General features: G+C 42.1%; 1 protein-coding gene across 3 annotated transcripts in view; it reads left to right on the forward strand.

Annotated features, from left to right (window-relative positions):
- CPAMD8 (C3 and PZP like alpha-2-macroglobulin domain containing 8) overlaps positions 1-15,402 on the forward strand; it is a 55,411-nt gene that overhangs the window by 8,800 nt on the left and 31,209 nt on the right. For 2 of the 3 annotated variants that reach the window (XM_064469869.1, XM_064469872.1), the window contains 14 exons: positions 589-673; positions 971-1,079; positions 1,559-1,786; positions 1,944-2,114; positions 2,492-2,620; positions 4,898-5,087; positions 6,362-6,534; positions 6,642-6,791; positions 6,905-7,066; positions 8,498-8,640; positions 9,652-9,717; positions 12,936-13,167; positions 13,788-13,941; positions 15,009-15,151. In XM_064469869.1, coding sequence (XP_064325939.1) covers positions 589-673; positions 971-1,079; positions 1,559-1,786; positions 1,944-2,114; positions 2,492-2,620; positions 4,898-5,087; positions 6,362-6,534; positions 6,642-6,791; positions 6,905-7,066; positions 8,498-8,640; positions 9,652-9,717; positions 12,936-13,167; positions 13,788-13,941; positions 15,009-15,151 — 2,135 coding nt within the window. The remainder of the gene's footprint in view (positions 1-588; positions 674-970; positions 1,080-1,558; positions 1,787-1,943; positions 2,115-2,491; positions 2,621-4,897; positions 5,088-6,361; positions 6,535-6,641; positions 6,792-6,904; positions 7,067-8,497; positions 8,641-9,651; positions 9,718-12,935; positions 13,168-13,787; positions 13,942-15,008; positions 15,152-15,402) is intronic. The other variant, XM_064469871.1, reaches the window with a different exon arrangement.

Here is a 15,402-nt window from a genome sequence, read left to right on the forward strand (position 1 = left end):
AAACGGAGTGTCGTATTGCACAATCTATTCATGTAATAAAGACCTAATTTTGCTTTGGAAAACTCTTTAAGACGCTTTTGGTCTGTCAGTGCTTTCCTTCCTTTCCCAGAGCCTGCCTTGGAATTCCAAAGTCTTTTTTTGCTACCCCCTTTTTCAGTGTCATAGTCCCTCTGTTTGATGAACGGTGGGCATCGTTACACCCAGCACACCGTTTATGGCATCTGGCCTGATCACGCTAGCATTTATAGACACTGACAACTGTTAGTAGCTGTATTTCCGACACTTTGTGGGGGAGGCAGTAGCGAGTTGTCCTCTTTACCACATATCCAAGAGAGAAAGCTTGAGCTCAAATCCTGGACCACAGTTCCCTCTGAAAAGAAGTAAGAATCTAAGGGTGTGTTGCTAAGGTCATCTTGCCAAGATAGTCTTGGTTTGTTACTTTTGTTGGTTCATTCTCTGCCTAATGTTAACTACACTGCCCTCATCCGACCACAAGCAGTGATCTCATCAGAGCTGTGTGTGCTTTTGCTATAGTCTGGACAATAAGATCTCCTTGAAAAGATGCTGTTGTATTTCTTTTCATTGTAGTTTTACCAAAGTTTGAGTTGCTGATCTACCCCCCTCGCTACATTCGTGACCTTTCACTGTGTGAAAAAGGAACTGTCCATGCCAGGTAGGAACATGTCCCAAATAAAGTTTCATTGCTATGGAGTGTAGTGCAGCCACAGGATGGTGCAGTTGCTGGAGCATGGATCTCATCTGCTGCAGACTTCTGAGAAGATTTCTGGTCATCATCAGAAGCTTTCCTATGTAAGAGCCTTCATAAAACATGTTAACAATAACAAGCTGGAAAACCTTCTGTGATATTTCTTCTGTTTTCTAGATGTCTAGGTCACATGGTACTAGCCTTGATATAACCAGGAAAGCAGCAAACAGCTGGAAGTTATTCATTGTCTTCTTTCCATTTCAGATACACATTTGGAAAACCAGTAACAGGAAAGTTAATTGTGAATATGACTATAAATGGCGTAGGGTACTACAGGCATGAAGTGGGACACCCTGTCCTCAAGACCACCCAGGTGATGAGGGAAACTGTTGAGTCAGCTGTGATAAAATGCCTCATCTGTACTCTTTGACGTTAATACCACAGCTGCATTTTATGTTACTGATGGGAGATCAGGAAATAAATGAATGAATGCAGGAATTGGGTCCAGCATAATAAAAATACTGCATATTTTTACATGTTATGTTTATGATTTGGGGGGATGACAATTTTTTGGCCTAGTATTAATTGGTTTTAGAGCATATGTTGCTGAGGGAGGATGTGAGAATGAGGGACTGTGCCAGAGCTAGTCCAGACTGTAGATAAGGGAGGAAAACGAAACTTGCTTTCTTTCCTCCTTCCTTCACCCACTTTCCAATTAATTCCTTCCACTCCACATCCTATAAAAGTACTGCTGTAAACTCCTATCAAGTGCCTATGGTTTAGATTTGGCTTCTAAACCCTTTTTGAATGTGAATGCAAACCTATGTTTCTGTTCCCCAACGCACTTCGTAGATTGATGGCTCTGCTGTTTTCAATGTCTGTGTGAAAGACATGATGCCAGCTGATGTTCCGGAACATTTTCGAGGCACAGTCAATATCTGGGCCACGGTGATCAGCTCTGATGGGAGCAAGCAGGTTACATTTGATGACTCAACACCTGTTCAGAAACAGCTAATTGATATCAAGTACTCCAAGGATACCAGAAAACAGTTCAAACCTGGCCTGCCTTACAAAGGAAAGGTAAGATTAAAAGTAGAGACACTGACATGGGGCTGATATAAGGTTATACTGACTTCATTCCATGTTCTGGTGTGGTTTTCCCACCTGCTGTTTCTGTCGTTGACTGGAATTGCCTATAATATAAAACCCATTGTTCTATAAATGAAACACTTTGTAGGTAGAAGTCACTTACCCTGATGGAAGTCCAGCTGACGGAGTCACTGTCCGAATTAAAGCTGAACTCACCCCAAAGGACAATGTTTATACAAGTGAACTGGTATCCAGAAATGGTCTGGTGGAGTTTGAAATCCCCTCCATCCCTACAGCTGCCCAATATGTCTGGCTGGAGGTGGGTGAAAGCTCTTTATAGGATTAGCAGGCTTTAATGTAACTAATCTTGTCAAACCTACACTTTATAAATCAGTGCTACAAACAGGAAATCAGTGCCTTTTAGCTTCAACTTCTTGATTTAAATGCAGCAAACGCTTGCTTTGTTTCTTGCTGCCAATAGAACTGGCGTTGATAACTGTCATGAAAAGATGCGTCTCCAAATCCAGCTTAGCATAGTAGTAAGAGTCCAATATTTGGAAAGTACTGTTGCTGTGTAAAGATGACAAGAGATGAACAGCTGGAAAGTATAAAATGAGAGATGGGGTTACAGGGTAAGAAGAGAGTACAAATCAGATTTGTATGCATGCATAACATTCAGTTATCACTTTTGTTAAGACCAAAGTGACAGCGATTGATGGGAAACCGTCTGGGGATCAATATCTGCCAAACTACTTGTCCATCAGTAGCTGGTACTCGCCCAGCAAGTGTCACATCCAGCTCCAGGCACCAGATAAACCTTTCCAGGTATGTTCGCTTCATATTCCATCGTGACAACAACTGCATTTCTTGGCTTAAAGTACTTTGTGTAAATTAAATATTTCTGGCCATTTCTGTTTCTGGGATCCTGCACTGTTTATTGTTTCTGCTACAAAGGCTGAAGTAGCTGCGCTTCAGCAGCCAAATAATTGTTCGATGGGGGCTGCACGCGGTTCCAAGCAAAGTGCCTTTGATGCTTTGCGCAGCATCTTTCCGCTTTGCGTTTTGGGGACAAGGGAGAGAGGGCGGATCAGTCAAGTTTGTCATGTTTGAATATATGTTCTGTGCACCTCCAGTAACGTTCACATGTGAATTGTTTGGCGATAATGACATGCTTTAGTTCAAGTCAACAAATGCTGAAAGGTTGGAAGTGAAATTAATGGGAGTTGCTTAACTACTAAAAATCCAAATTAGGACTATGCAGTCTCACTAGAACTCCCAGTTTAAATCTCAGCTGGATCTGTTTAGTCTTCAGTTATCGAACTATGAATGTAGTTACTGTGTTTTCTTTTGTAGTTTTTGTTGGAGCCTCTCTAAAAATACAGCCCATCCATATAAAATTTGTCATGATCTCTCTCCTAAAGGGAAGATCTGATTTAACCATGATTTCTGTTGCATATTGTTTTACTGAGAGTTGTTTAGGGTTTGTTCCTTACCCAAGAAGATGCTCTGAGGGTCTGCGTGTTGCTTGGAGGGGGGGGGAAAAAAAGTGGGTTTTGGCAATGTACATACTTAGATTTCCATTATCAGCAGATCCGTCAGGTTGGTTTCAGACTCTTTGTATCCAAATAGGAGCGGTTTTTATCTTTGCATTTCATGGTAGTTTAATGGCTAATTAATCTTTTACAAGTTTCCTGAGGTATGGAAAGGGGATTATACACTGCTAATCTGAACACATTGTTCTTATTATAACCTGATTAGAACTAATTCTTCTGTGGGAAAGCTAGGCGTTGGATGACCAGCTGATGTGGGAACTGTTTCCCTGCTTTGCCAGCTCTTACTGGGTGTTCCAATTAGCTACATTCATTTTTTTAATGAATTGTTTCATCATTTGCACTGGGGAATTCTTAATACTTCAAATATTTAATGTCACGAGGCACTTCTTGGACTCTGTGGCATTCTCACTGTATTTAACCATTAGCAGCTCCTTGTATTCAAGTCTCTTGTATTCAAGCCATTTTGGTTTGTACCATATGTACATTCTGCAAAGATAACGCTGTTAGTGCTGAAAAAAGAGGTTTTTCAAAATATTTCCTTGGGATTTAACGTTGCTATTCAGCCTTAAGAGTCTTCGTTGGTCAGTGCTATGCTTTGAATGGCGGGAAGATCAGGCGTGGAAGTTGTTAAAGAAATCCTACCTAATGCAAGTGTTAGCTGTTCCTCGTATCCCAGGAGCGAGAAGGTTGTGTTCCTCGGGAAGTTGGCTGCTCCACAGAAGGCTTATTACTCAGCCAGACACAGCTCAGTCCTGATCCCATGACTGAGCACCAATGTCTATTCTGTTGGGATTGGCGGTATTTGGGGGATTTTGTCTCGAGGGAATTCAGTACTTGGCGAGTACCTCTGGGTCTAGGGCTTCAATGCACAAAAAGTGCAGGAAGTCAGTGTGCTGCCCTGAAGCCTATACTGCAGGCATCAGATGAGTTTGCCCAGAAAAAAGCAGCTTGCTTCTCATTTATTTGTGTTTGACAGCTCCTTGAGTGCCAGACTTGCAAATTAATATCAAGACTTGTGTAATTTCAAAGGATTTTCCCTCAGATCTGTTCCCAGTAACTTCATGCCACATTGGTTATGTTTGAATTAGTATTTGCCATATGAAAGTAATCACCATGTATAATCTCAATTAAACTGGAAAGCCTATCAGATGCACATCTCGTCCCACCCCCAACCCATCTCTTTCTTTTTTGGGCTGGACTACTGAAGGGGTGTCTAAAATTCAACCAATTCTGACAGCTGCTCTGTGCCAAAAGGCTTAACTTTCAGGATTCCAGAGATTCCTTTATTGTTTTCATTAATGCATACAACCCCCCAGCCCATTCTCCTGTTAGATTTGCAGGGAGTGAAGAGTTGAACACAGGCCCCTTTTTATTGTGAAGAAAGTCCATGAAAACAGCGCTAATGTGATATACTTTTCAATGCATATGTTTCTTAGGAGAGGGGTCACATCTCTTGTGGACTGAAACCCGAACAGATTTCTGTGCTTTATAAATAAAAAGCATGCATTGTAACAGACCAGATCTTTTGCTTTTCTGTCTCTGGGTGCAGGCAGGAGAGGAGGCTTGGATTGCAGTGAAGTCCACATGTCCTTGCAACTTCACTCTACATTATGAAGTGGCATCGCGAGGCAACATTGTCCTTTCAGGACTGCAGCCCAGTAACGTCACCCAGCAGAGGAGCAAAAGAGCCACCTTCCCCTCTGAGGAGAACATTGATATCACACGCTTCCCAGGAACAGGTAGCTAGCATCAGAAACACAAACTCACCCCAATTTTCAGGGAAAACCAACCTTTCTCCAAATCTAAGTATCCTCTTTTTTGAATTTGATGCTCCTTAAAGGGCATAGAATAATTTTGTGCAAGAAAAATAGTGATATCCATTGGACACATAGTCACAGAGAAAAAATAAATTTCTCCAAGAGGGATAATTCTTGGGGCGTTTTCTATAGTCGTTCTCTGTTAAGAAAACTCTAATCTTTCTTAATAGGCTTGGCTTGGGATCAGCTGAGTGGTAGCGAAGCGTATGATGGTGCTGGGGCAATTTACTACGTTGGTTGAGCTTGAACTAGGAAGAGCACATTAGATGGACTGATAGCATGGATCAGGCTGAAGGAGAAGATCATGCCGTTAGCACTGAGAAGGGAAATGAAGTGTGGACTCCTAGTTTGTACACGGAATAACAGAAAGACAGACATAAATCTGGTGAATTCAGGAAAAGGGGAGATAAAGAATGATATGCTTGGGAAATGCATTCAGCTGCCAAAAGAGAAGTCTGCCTATGCTAGTAACACGCCTGCAGGAGCAGCCGGTTTCAGATAGGGGAAAAGTAAAAGACGTTTCCCTAGGTGTACCCACCCAGCTTCTTGTAATTGGTGGTTTAAGAACTTGTAATAACTTTCTGCACTGAGGCTTGGCTCTGAGGTGTTGTATTTACAGGTTGCCCAGAGACATTGCGGTTGCCCCATCATTGGAAGTTTTCAAGGTCAGGTTGGACAGGGCTTTGAGCAACCTGATACAGTGAAAGATGTCCCCTGCCCACAGCAGGGGGGTTGGAACTAGATCATCCTTAAAGGTCCCTTCCAAGACAAACTGTTCTATGATTCTGTTTAACTGCTGCTACCGAAACAATGCACTATAAACTGCATCATCCTTTTCCAAACCCATTTATACTTTTTCTCTCAGCAGCGTTCTGCAGCAGTAGACATCCTCTGTTTATTTTAAATGGCTTGATAACTTAATATATATATCCTTGATTTTATGTCAGGAAAAACACCGGGTAGTTATTCTCTATCCAACTTCTCCATATTTGGGTACTAACTGCCTATCAGCTTACATAAGGAAAAGAAAAAGGAAGGGAAAAGATTCTGAGTTCAAGAAGAACGAGCGCAACAGGAACAAGGGAAGGATGCACGTTCTGGGTGGAGAGTTCTGTGCCTTGCAGCATTTGGATGGGGCAGGAACAGTGTGATTTTTTTGATAAATAACACTGTCCTTTTTACAACGTATTTTCTAGCGCCTACCAGCATCCCTGCAGCAGAGGTCGAAGTCTGCATGACGTTCCTCCGGTTCTCAGTAGTTCACAACATGGCTCCCTTGGGCCGCCTTCTGGTGTATTATGTCAGGGAGAATGGAGAAGGGGTTACAGACAGCCTGCAGTTCACCGTGAAGTCCTCCTTTGAAAATCAGGTATGGACAATGTAGCCAGTGAGAGGAGGGGGTGGTCTCTTGTTACTCGTTGTAGCTTTGCCTCTGATTAGGAGTCAAGGTAAGGGGATTTAATGTTAAATTCCTAGGTTGCGGTGGCGCTCTCGGCAAATGAGACTAGACCTGGTGATGTTGTGAACATCAAGGTCAGAGCTGCAAAATCAAGCTGCGTCTGCGTTGCCACTGTGGATAAGAGTGTCTACTTGCTGAAGACAGGTTTTCAGCTGACAGCCAGTCAGGTAAAAGGAAGCTTGAGGCACTGATGTCATATTCTTAATGCTGCTATCTGCACGTTACCTTTAGTAAGTAGCCTTTATGCCCAAGGACAGCAGTCTCTTCCCTTTCCCTGCAGGTTTTTCAAGAGCTTGCAGAATATGATGTATCTGATGCTTTTGGAGCTCCGAAGGAAGAAGGGCACTTCTGGTGGCCAGGCATGTCCTCACGTAGACGCCGTAGATCTTCTGTCTTTCCCTGGCACTGGGACATCACCAAGGATGCTCGCTTCGCGTTTACAGTAGGAAGAATCAGCCTCCCTTCTCTATGGAGTATCTTTTTTTTAACTTTCATGTTTGCAGGATAATTTTCAGCTCCATAGGCTATTATTTTTTTTAATTTTAGCATCAGAGCTGTTCCTCTGGGTGGGTAGGCTGAAAAGCAGTTTCCGAGAACAGAGTGTACACTGTTCCAGCAAAGATATTGGGAAAAAAGTGGTTTGATTTTGGCTATTCTTGTTGAGAGGTCCAGATATCCTGTTGGGTGAAGGAATTAATGCTGATGCTCTGGAGAATCAGACAGGGAGCCAGAAGGTTTCTCCAGGCATGGGTGAACGTGCAGACTCTTCTGCAGTTAATTTGACAGGGAAGGAAGGCAGAATACGAGTCTTTCCTTACAGCCTTTTCCCTTTTAGCCTATCCTTTGGAAATCCTTTAAACTTCTTTCCTGCCCTAGTTCTGCCAGTTTCTGTGGCCATCTGTGTGAAAGATCAGTAACGTTTTCTTTGTATCCTTGATCAGGTTACCCGCGTCCTCTGTCTCTTCATTCTTTGTCCTTTCTGCCCTTTTAGCTAAATTGTTCTATTGTTTTGTGTAAAACCTCATAGGCTCCCACATATTCCCCCAATGCCTCGGTCCCCTAACCATGAACTCTTAAATCCTCATGACTGTGCACTGCTGCAGGAGTCGCTGCTTCTCTCTCTGTGATCTGTTGGGGTTTTTGTTCTGATGCTTTTTTTTTTTTTTTTTTTCTTCCCCCCCCTTACTGAGAGGCATAAACTCTTGGGAAAGGATGCATATGTTAATAGCTGGTGTGAATGCATTGCTTACACCTGACTTGTAATAATTGGATGTGTATGTTAAGAGAACAAAGCTCATACTCCCTTTGGTGTCTGGGAACTGCTGTCTCTTATGAATAAGTGCATTTAGGGGACAGAGCTGGCAGACAACTTTCCTATGAATTCTGTGTTTTTCCTGTGAAGCTGTGTGGACAGTTTCCATTTTGCTTGGCATTCCTGGTAGTGCAGAGTTGGTGATGTCTGATGTGAAAGCTGCCTGCTAACTGTAGCAGAACACACTGGCAACTTTTAGGAAGGCTAAAAAGCTGTAATGTAATATTCTAGGGGAAAAAAAATATGTGTAATTTTTCACCTGTAGCTGCCCGACAGTTACACATGACCAGTAATGTTAGATACTGGTTTAAATGCATTCTCCAAGCAAACAAGAGCTTTATAGTAAAACCTCTGCCTATAAAGTGCCTATATATTTTCGCATTAACAGCCATTTTTATATAAAGTTTTAAAAAATCCTCAAGTTTCAATTGCAATTTACCTGACAAATGTTGGAATGAGTTTGGGGGATTCTATTCAGAATATTTTTTACTGGTACATGTTTAATTCTTTTTTCTTTTTCTTGCTGGTTTTTGTTTTGTGGTCTTCATTTTTATTGTCTAGGAAACAGGCTTGGTTGTAATGACTGACATAGTCAGCTTAAACCACAGGCAGAATGGAGGCATGTACACGGATGAGGCTGTCCCAGCTTTTCAGCCACATACTGGGACACTGGTGGCTACAATGCATTCTAAAATCGCACCAAGGTAACAGTTTTGTTGTAATGCTGAAGTTTAAGATACTCTCAGCTATTTTATTTTTCTATATTCTGCTGTTTCCCACCTCCGTGCCCCCAGGAAATTGCTTGGTTTAGACAAGGTGGTGGTGGTGATACTTTCTTCCGTTTTCTTGATAGACCTAACAAAAACCATAACTGACATACTTTGTTAAATTTAAATTAATTCTGGAAAAATGCAAAGTAATAGTATTCAAAAGGATCATCTGAAACTCTTTGCATATCTCAGTTTTCTGTGAATTAGTTGCTGCTTTTCAATATTTGCAAGCTAGCCCTTGTTTTGCAGAGTTGCTCATTGCTCATTATTTTGACCATTCGGCTGGTGGTCAAAATAAATAAAATGAGGGACTGCAGGAGGAAAAAGCCGTGAAGTGCTATGGCTAATGCTGCAAACTGAGGATGTGCCTTCCCTTTGTATTCTGATCCACCTGCTGGCCTCTCTTAGCAGAGTAAGTTTTGGAGGTTAGTTAAGAAAAAGATAATGAAGCATCACAGGTGTAGAGAAATGGAAGAAATGATGAAAATATTAGAGATTAGACAATTCCAAGAGAAGAAACGGAGGGAAATATAAAGCAGTGATTGTAGTAACTGCTATTAGTAAGGCCGTATCATGGGAAGTCACATGCTCTATATGCTCCCTTTGATTTCATTTGGCGAAAGAATGTGGATTATAAAACCTTTACATTTTTTTAGACTATATTATTTACACTAGTTTTTAAGACTATCTCATGCTATATCTTTTTTAGCTTCTTATTTATGATTCCAGACTCTTTGGAGCGTGTGTGCACAGTGGGGTCATTTGGAAAGACCATGTAATTTGCGTTCTGAACGATATGCCCGTTCACCCTTTTATGATTCTGTGCTAGCTAGAGTGCTGGTTGGTCATGTGAGCTGCATTCAGGTGGTAGCACTGATTTATCAGTTACTGTTAAAACTGTCTTATTAAAAGAATTCATTGCCAAGAACTTATTTCTTGTTCTAGCAGAGCAGAGAAGAGAAAAAGAACCTTCTTTCCGGAAACATGGATTTGGCACTGCCTCAATGTCAGGTATTGACAGGGAATTCCCTTAATTACATCCAGAGGGTCGTATCCTCTTCAACTGCAGAAAACAAAGCTCTTTAAAACCTACTGGAGTCACACTGGCATTCTCTGATATTTTCTTCATTACTGCTTTAATCAATCTTTCTTTGTAACATTGCCTCTGGTCCTGAAGTGCATTCGCTTACTTCAAGTTGAATCTGTCTGTTGCGACTACGCTGCAGCCCGTGGGTAATGCACCGTGGTGTCACCAGCAGAGGAGTATCTTCAGGGGAGAAAAAGAGCATTGGTTCAGTCCAACACATTTCTAGGGCTTACTCACACACCCCCTTCCATAAGTATCAACAAGTTATTTAAGAACAAGTGAGGGTATAGGTTTGAAATGATGAGCTACTGTGAGGAACTACCTTTTTGCATAAGCTTGCCTCACAATGAATGCAAGTCAGACTGCTCTTGCAATAAAAAGGACATAAGGTAAGGCACAAAGTGATGATACACTTCTAGCTCCATGCTAAAATCATCATATGAACCCGAATTCTGTGTACTACTTAAGAGAGCAAAGGGTAATGGGAAATCTTGCTCGAGTGCACAGTCAAGAGGCAAGACCAGCCCCTCAGAAGAGCCATTTTTTCTTTATGCTGGGGGATGAGTTGGGTCTGGATTTGTGTTTGGGCCCTAGGCTAATCCAGAAACGTCAGCTTCAGCAAGTGCTAGTGGTTTTCTTCCCTTCCGCCCCTATTCCAGCATCAATTGCTGCAGATGCTTTAGCGGGGAAACGATCCCAGAGTAATGTGTGTGAGGAGATGGAGGCAGAATAGCTGCTTCTGTGAATGATGGTGTAGCCAAGCCGTGCGCTGATGAGTATTTTACATCGATCGCTTTTTAAACTGCACAGAGCCCTCCTTTCTCTTTCATCTGATGCAGGAGCATCTCCCCCAAAGCTTCATTTACTGCCCAATAAATCATGGTTTCCACCTGGTACAGCTGGAGCTAAAGAAGTGAATGAACAGATAACTAATCTCTTCCAGAAACAGCACATCTAGGATAATTTGAAGCAATTATTAAAAAGCTTCTCCAGGTTTGCAAGTAAACTTCATTCTCAACAAATGATTTTAAATTAAATTTGACAGGAACTTGCTGCAAGTGTATTCAAATCTGTTCAATTGAGCGTGACAAATGCTTTGTACAAATACACAAAGAATTCCAGAAGTGCCTGTTTGGGCCTCAGCAAGCTGGGGCAGTTAATTATAAATGGGAGAGTGTGGAATAAAAAATTGCAGATTGCATTTTCTCCACTTCATTTCATTAGAAACAACTGAGTTGAGCATTCCTTGATTTCCACTCTCTTGAACAGGAAGAATTTTTTTTTTCTTCTACCATTTATAATATACAACCCTCAAAAAAGAAACAAAAGCCTAATGTCAACTTCCCAAACCAATTCTAAAAATTCCTAGAGCCTGGCTGGAGGGTCTAATGGCTGGAAATGTGTGTGTACTTTGGCCCCCTGCCCAGAAGAGTAAGTGCCCTCATGTGTGAAAATAATGTTAATGCTGGTTATGGGCTGAAATCCCAGTGGAAAGAACATCAGCTGCAACAAATTGTCCGGTTAAACAGACTGGAATACTGCCAGTTCTGGAGCTAGGACACCCTTCTGCTTACTTGTAGGGCTGAAGTTTATTGCAGGTACCAGCTCCCTAAGTCCAGTTAGGATGAAGACCTAAATATTAAGAAACTAGTGTGCTTAAAAGAAGTTAAAATAACTTGGTGTTGTCAAGTCAAGTGTGTTTCCCAGGCTCTCCACGCCGTGGTTTGAGCTGGGGAACCACGTTCATGGGCCAGAGCACTTGCAGAGTGACCGAACCTAGCAGGCCTGTACAAAGGCACAGCGATCTCTAGTTTTGCATCAAACTCTCTGTTTTAATCCTTTTCCTACTGTAATATAAATACACAGACCAGTACACAATGTGCTGCTTAGTTACCGACAGCTACAATAGCTTCGGCTCGTTGAAAATTACAGAGAGTTGATTTAGATGATGAAAGCAAAGATGCTTCGTCGGTGCCTAAAATGTGAATAACCTTCAGCTGAAAAGCAGCAAAAGCGCAGTCCTTCAGTCTGTCCTGGATACGTGTCAGGTGGTGTCGCAGCATCGAGAGACAGCATGTTCTGCTGTAGACTCGCAGAGCTGATTCTGGAGATCTTGCTTGTCTTCCACGCCAGCTAGGATGCATGTTGCTCTCAGAGATTACAGAGCTAGCAGCGTGTGTATCAAGCTCTGGGGAATAAATAAGAACTTGAGAGAAAACAACCTTAGGGTGTACTCATAACTGTGCCAGTCATCCTGCCAGCTGAGCCATGAAATAGCTTTTGTTCTTGCTTTAGAGGAAATGTTTTCTGTTCCAGGCTAGGCCAAAGCTGCTTCGCAGGAGGGAAACAGCAAAGTCTGCAGAACAAAATTGAATTTCTGTTATTATAAAGCATGGAAGAGGATACCAGGTTTACGATACCCTGTTGTGATATGCACAGTAAAGCTAAATACTCAGAAGTTTGATTTTTTTTTTAATAATTAGTTTCAATCCTCATTGGAAGAAAATAGAGGTTTTGGAAATTTTCTGAGGCAGGCATTCCAAAAACCAACCAACCACAGTGTTTCTGAATCAAAATACGCTCCCCTGGACATGCAGTTGCTGAACTGGGTGTCTGGAAAATTTCTCGTTTGCCCTTATGTTCAAGCGGAGCCTGCGATGTGGCAATGTATACAAGGACAATGGGTTCCAACAAAAATTACTTTTATTTCATTAGCTGTTAAATAAATTCTTGCCGAACTGTTTTTATCCAGGACCTCAGCCTAGGACTCTTTTCTGTTGGTTATTTTTTGTTTTTGTTTTTACTTAGTGCAGACATTTGCCTCTAAGAAAAGTGACTCTCTAATGAGGCCACAAATGCCTGTAAAGCTTTTAATCCAGTAAGAATTTGTATGTTAGACTGTGTTTTGCAGGAGCAACTACTTGCTGTTCTGGTCTTTCTGAATGTGCATAGGTCTCAAAAATAACCGATAGAAGACATTGAGCCTCTTATAAGCAATTGTCCAAAGCAGACACTGATGCTAATTTGTAAGCTGGGACCTGGAGGGAACTCCCCAAAATGTTTGGCTCTGTGTGCTTTAGCTTCCTTCAAAAGTGTTTCATTAATCTGATCAACCCATGTTATTCCCTGTTCTCTTTGGTAGTAATATATCAGGAGAAGCACAGCTGCATGTGGAGGTGCCAGACTCCATCACTACCTGGATAACTGAAGCTGTGGGTCTGTCTGAAGAGAGGGGGCTGGGCATTGCCAGTCAGACAGAACTGAAGACATTTAAACCTTTCTTCATTGATTTCACCTTGCCGTACCACGTCATCCGGGGAGAACAGACCAAAATCCCGTTGACTGTCTACAATTACTTAGCTGTCTGTGTAGAGGTAACAGCCCTCTTTATTCCTGTTGTTAACTTACTAAATTCTGTTTGATCATCAGAATTTCCGAAGTGATCTACAAGTTACGGTAGATAAGGTGGAGGGATAACGTAGCGATAAGCTCAGCGTAAATGCTTTGAACAAGACGAAAATACTGCTTTTCAATATGAATAAATGCCGTTGCTTTATTTACTTTTAGCTTGAAACAACTGTACCAGTCTGAGGTGTCTTGCGATGCTTCAGAAATAGAAATATTGAAAACCATAGGGAAGACAATTGGGAAGCTTATGCTGAGCCACAGAGGATTTCCTCCATAATCAGAAAGCTGCTGAAAGTAGTGTATTTTGAAAGAACTTTGGGTTTTGCTGTTGCTTTTTTCTTTTCAAGAAATCTCATCTCCCTACACGTTTTCTTCTCAAACTCATTATCTGTCTAGCTGAGATTTGTAGAACTGCTGAGCTGAAAATAATGCGGTTGGCCAAATATATTACTAGAAGGTTTGAAGAATGAATAATCTGTGCATACTATGATTTTACTAAGCATTTTGTGGTTTTCAGATCTTTCACATGAGGCGGTTGGTTTTGCAACTGAAATTTCCACTAAATGGCATCCAAAAATTTTCCCAGGTCCATGTGAAGATTTCTGTTCCAAAAGGCATAAAGTTTGTGGGGCATCCCGGGAAACACCACCTGACAAGAAAGAAGTGCGTGGCCCCTGGGGAAGCTAAACCCACCTCTATCGTTTTGTCCTTCAATGAGCTTGGACTGAGCAACATCACTGGTAGTATAGAAATGAAAATAGCTTGCTGCTTGCAGGAGTTTTACAAGTGTTTCTTTTTATTCCTCTTTCAGAAGGAAATTCTTATTACCCTATTCCCCCAAAGTGGAATCGTTCAGTCTGCTTTCTGCCAGCTTAGTTTACCAACCTCTTTTGTTTCTTAGAAACAGATTTTATAGCTGTAATGCCCTCAAGAGTCTGTGCGAACAGACTTCAGGAGGTTCCCTAGTCATCAGTTTTCCTGCCGTGTGACATGTGGTCATGTAAGGCTTGGACCTGTTACATCTTCCTGAAGAGATCGGTAGAAATTTTTTAAATAAGAGAATAACACGGTAGAAATTGTGCAACACTGGAAACGAGGGAAGAGTTTCTCTGTTGCCCTGTGACTGTCCAAATATTGTCCAATTTTGGATGTGACTGTTCAAATATTTACAGAATAAATCATGGAATCATAGAATCGTTAAGGTTGGAGAAGACCCTTAAGATCATTGAGTCCAACCGCTAACCTATCACTGCCCAGTCCACCACTAAACCATATCCTCAAGCACCACGTCTACCCTTCTTTTAAATACCTCCAGGGATGGAGACTCCACCACCTCCCTGGGCAGCCTGTTCCAGGGCCTGACGACCCTTTCGGTGAAGAAGTTTTTCCTAATATCCAACCTAAACTTCCCCTGATGCAGCCTGAGGCCGTTCCCTCTCATCCTGTCACCGGTGTCCTGGGAGCAGAGACCAGCCCCCCCCTCACTCCAGCCCCTCTCAGGCAGCTGCAGAGAGCGAGAAGGGCTCCCCTCAGCCCCCTCTTCTCCAGGCTAAACCCCCCCAGCCCCCTCAGCCGCCCCCCAGCACACTTGTGCTCCAGACCCTGCCCCAGCCCCGCTGCCCTTCTCTGGACACGCTCCAGCACCTCAAGGCCCTTCTTGTCCTGAGGGGCCCAAAATGAGAGCTATAGTTACGGTCAATTAACAATACATCAAGTATTTTGTATCTAATTAGTTTAGATCTTCACTTGAACTCCCGAAGATCTTCCTATCACAAAACCTCTGCTTCTTTTCCATTTTGTTTCTTAGCAAAAGCTTTTGCTTATGGTGGAACTAATTGCTGTCAGGATGGGATGCAGACCTTAAAGAATGGCAAGCACTTGGAGGACATTTATATGGACAAAAGGACCCCAGTGGGAGTGGATTATGTTCGCAGCAGTGTTATTATTGAGGTAAGAAAACTATGAATTTGTAAGAATTCAGGAAAAAAAATTTATCCATGTTTGGGCAAATCATGGAGATTTTTAGGTAGTTAAGCATGAATGGGTTTATAAGAATCTTCAAGTTGATGTACTGTATGTTTATGTGATTGGAAATAATCCATTTTTGTGGTACATGTACAGAAAGGGCCCATTTCGTTCTGAGTTCGTGCTGGTGAATCTTCAGTACTGTTCAGAAGGAAAAGGGATAGAAATTTTATTGG

The sequence above is a fragment of the Phalacrocorax carbo genome, chromosome 19, assembly GCF_963921805.1.
Source record: "Phalacrocorax carbo chromosome 19, bPhaCar2.1, whole genome shotgun sequence".
Lineage (NCBI taxonomy): Eukaryota > Metazoa > Chordata > Aves > Suliformes > Phalacrocoracidae > Phalacrocorax > Phalacrocorax carbo.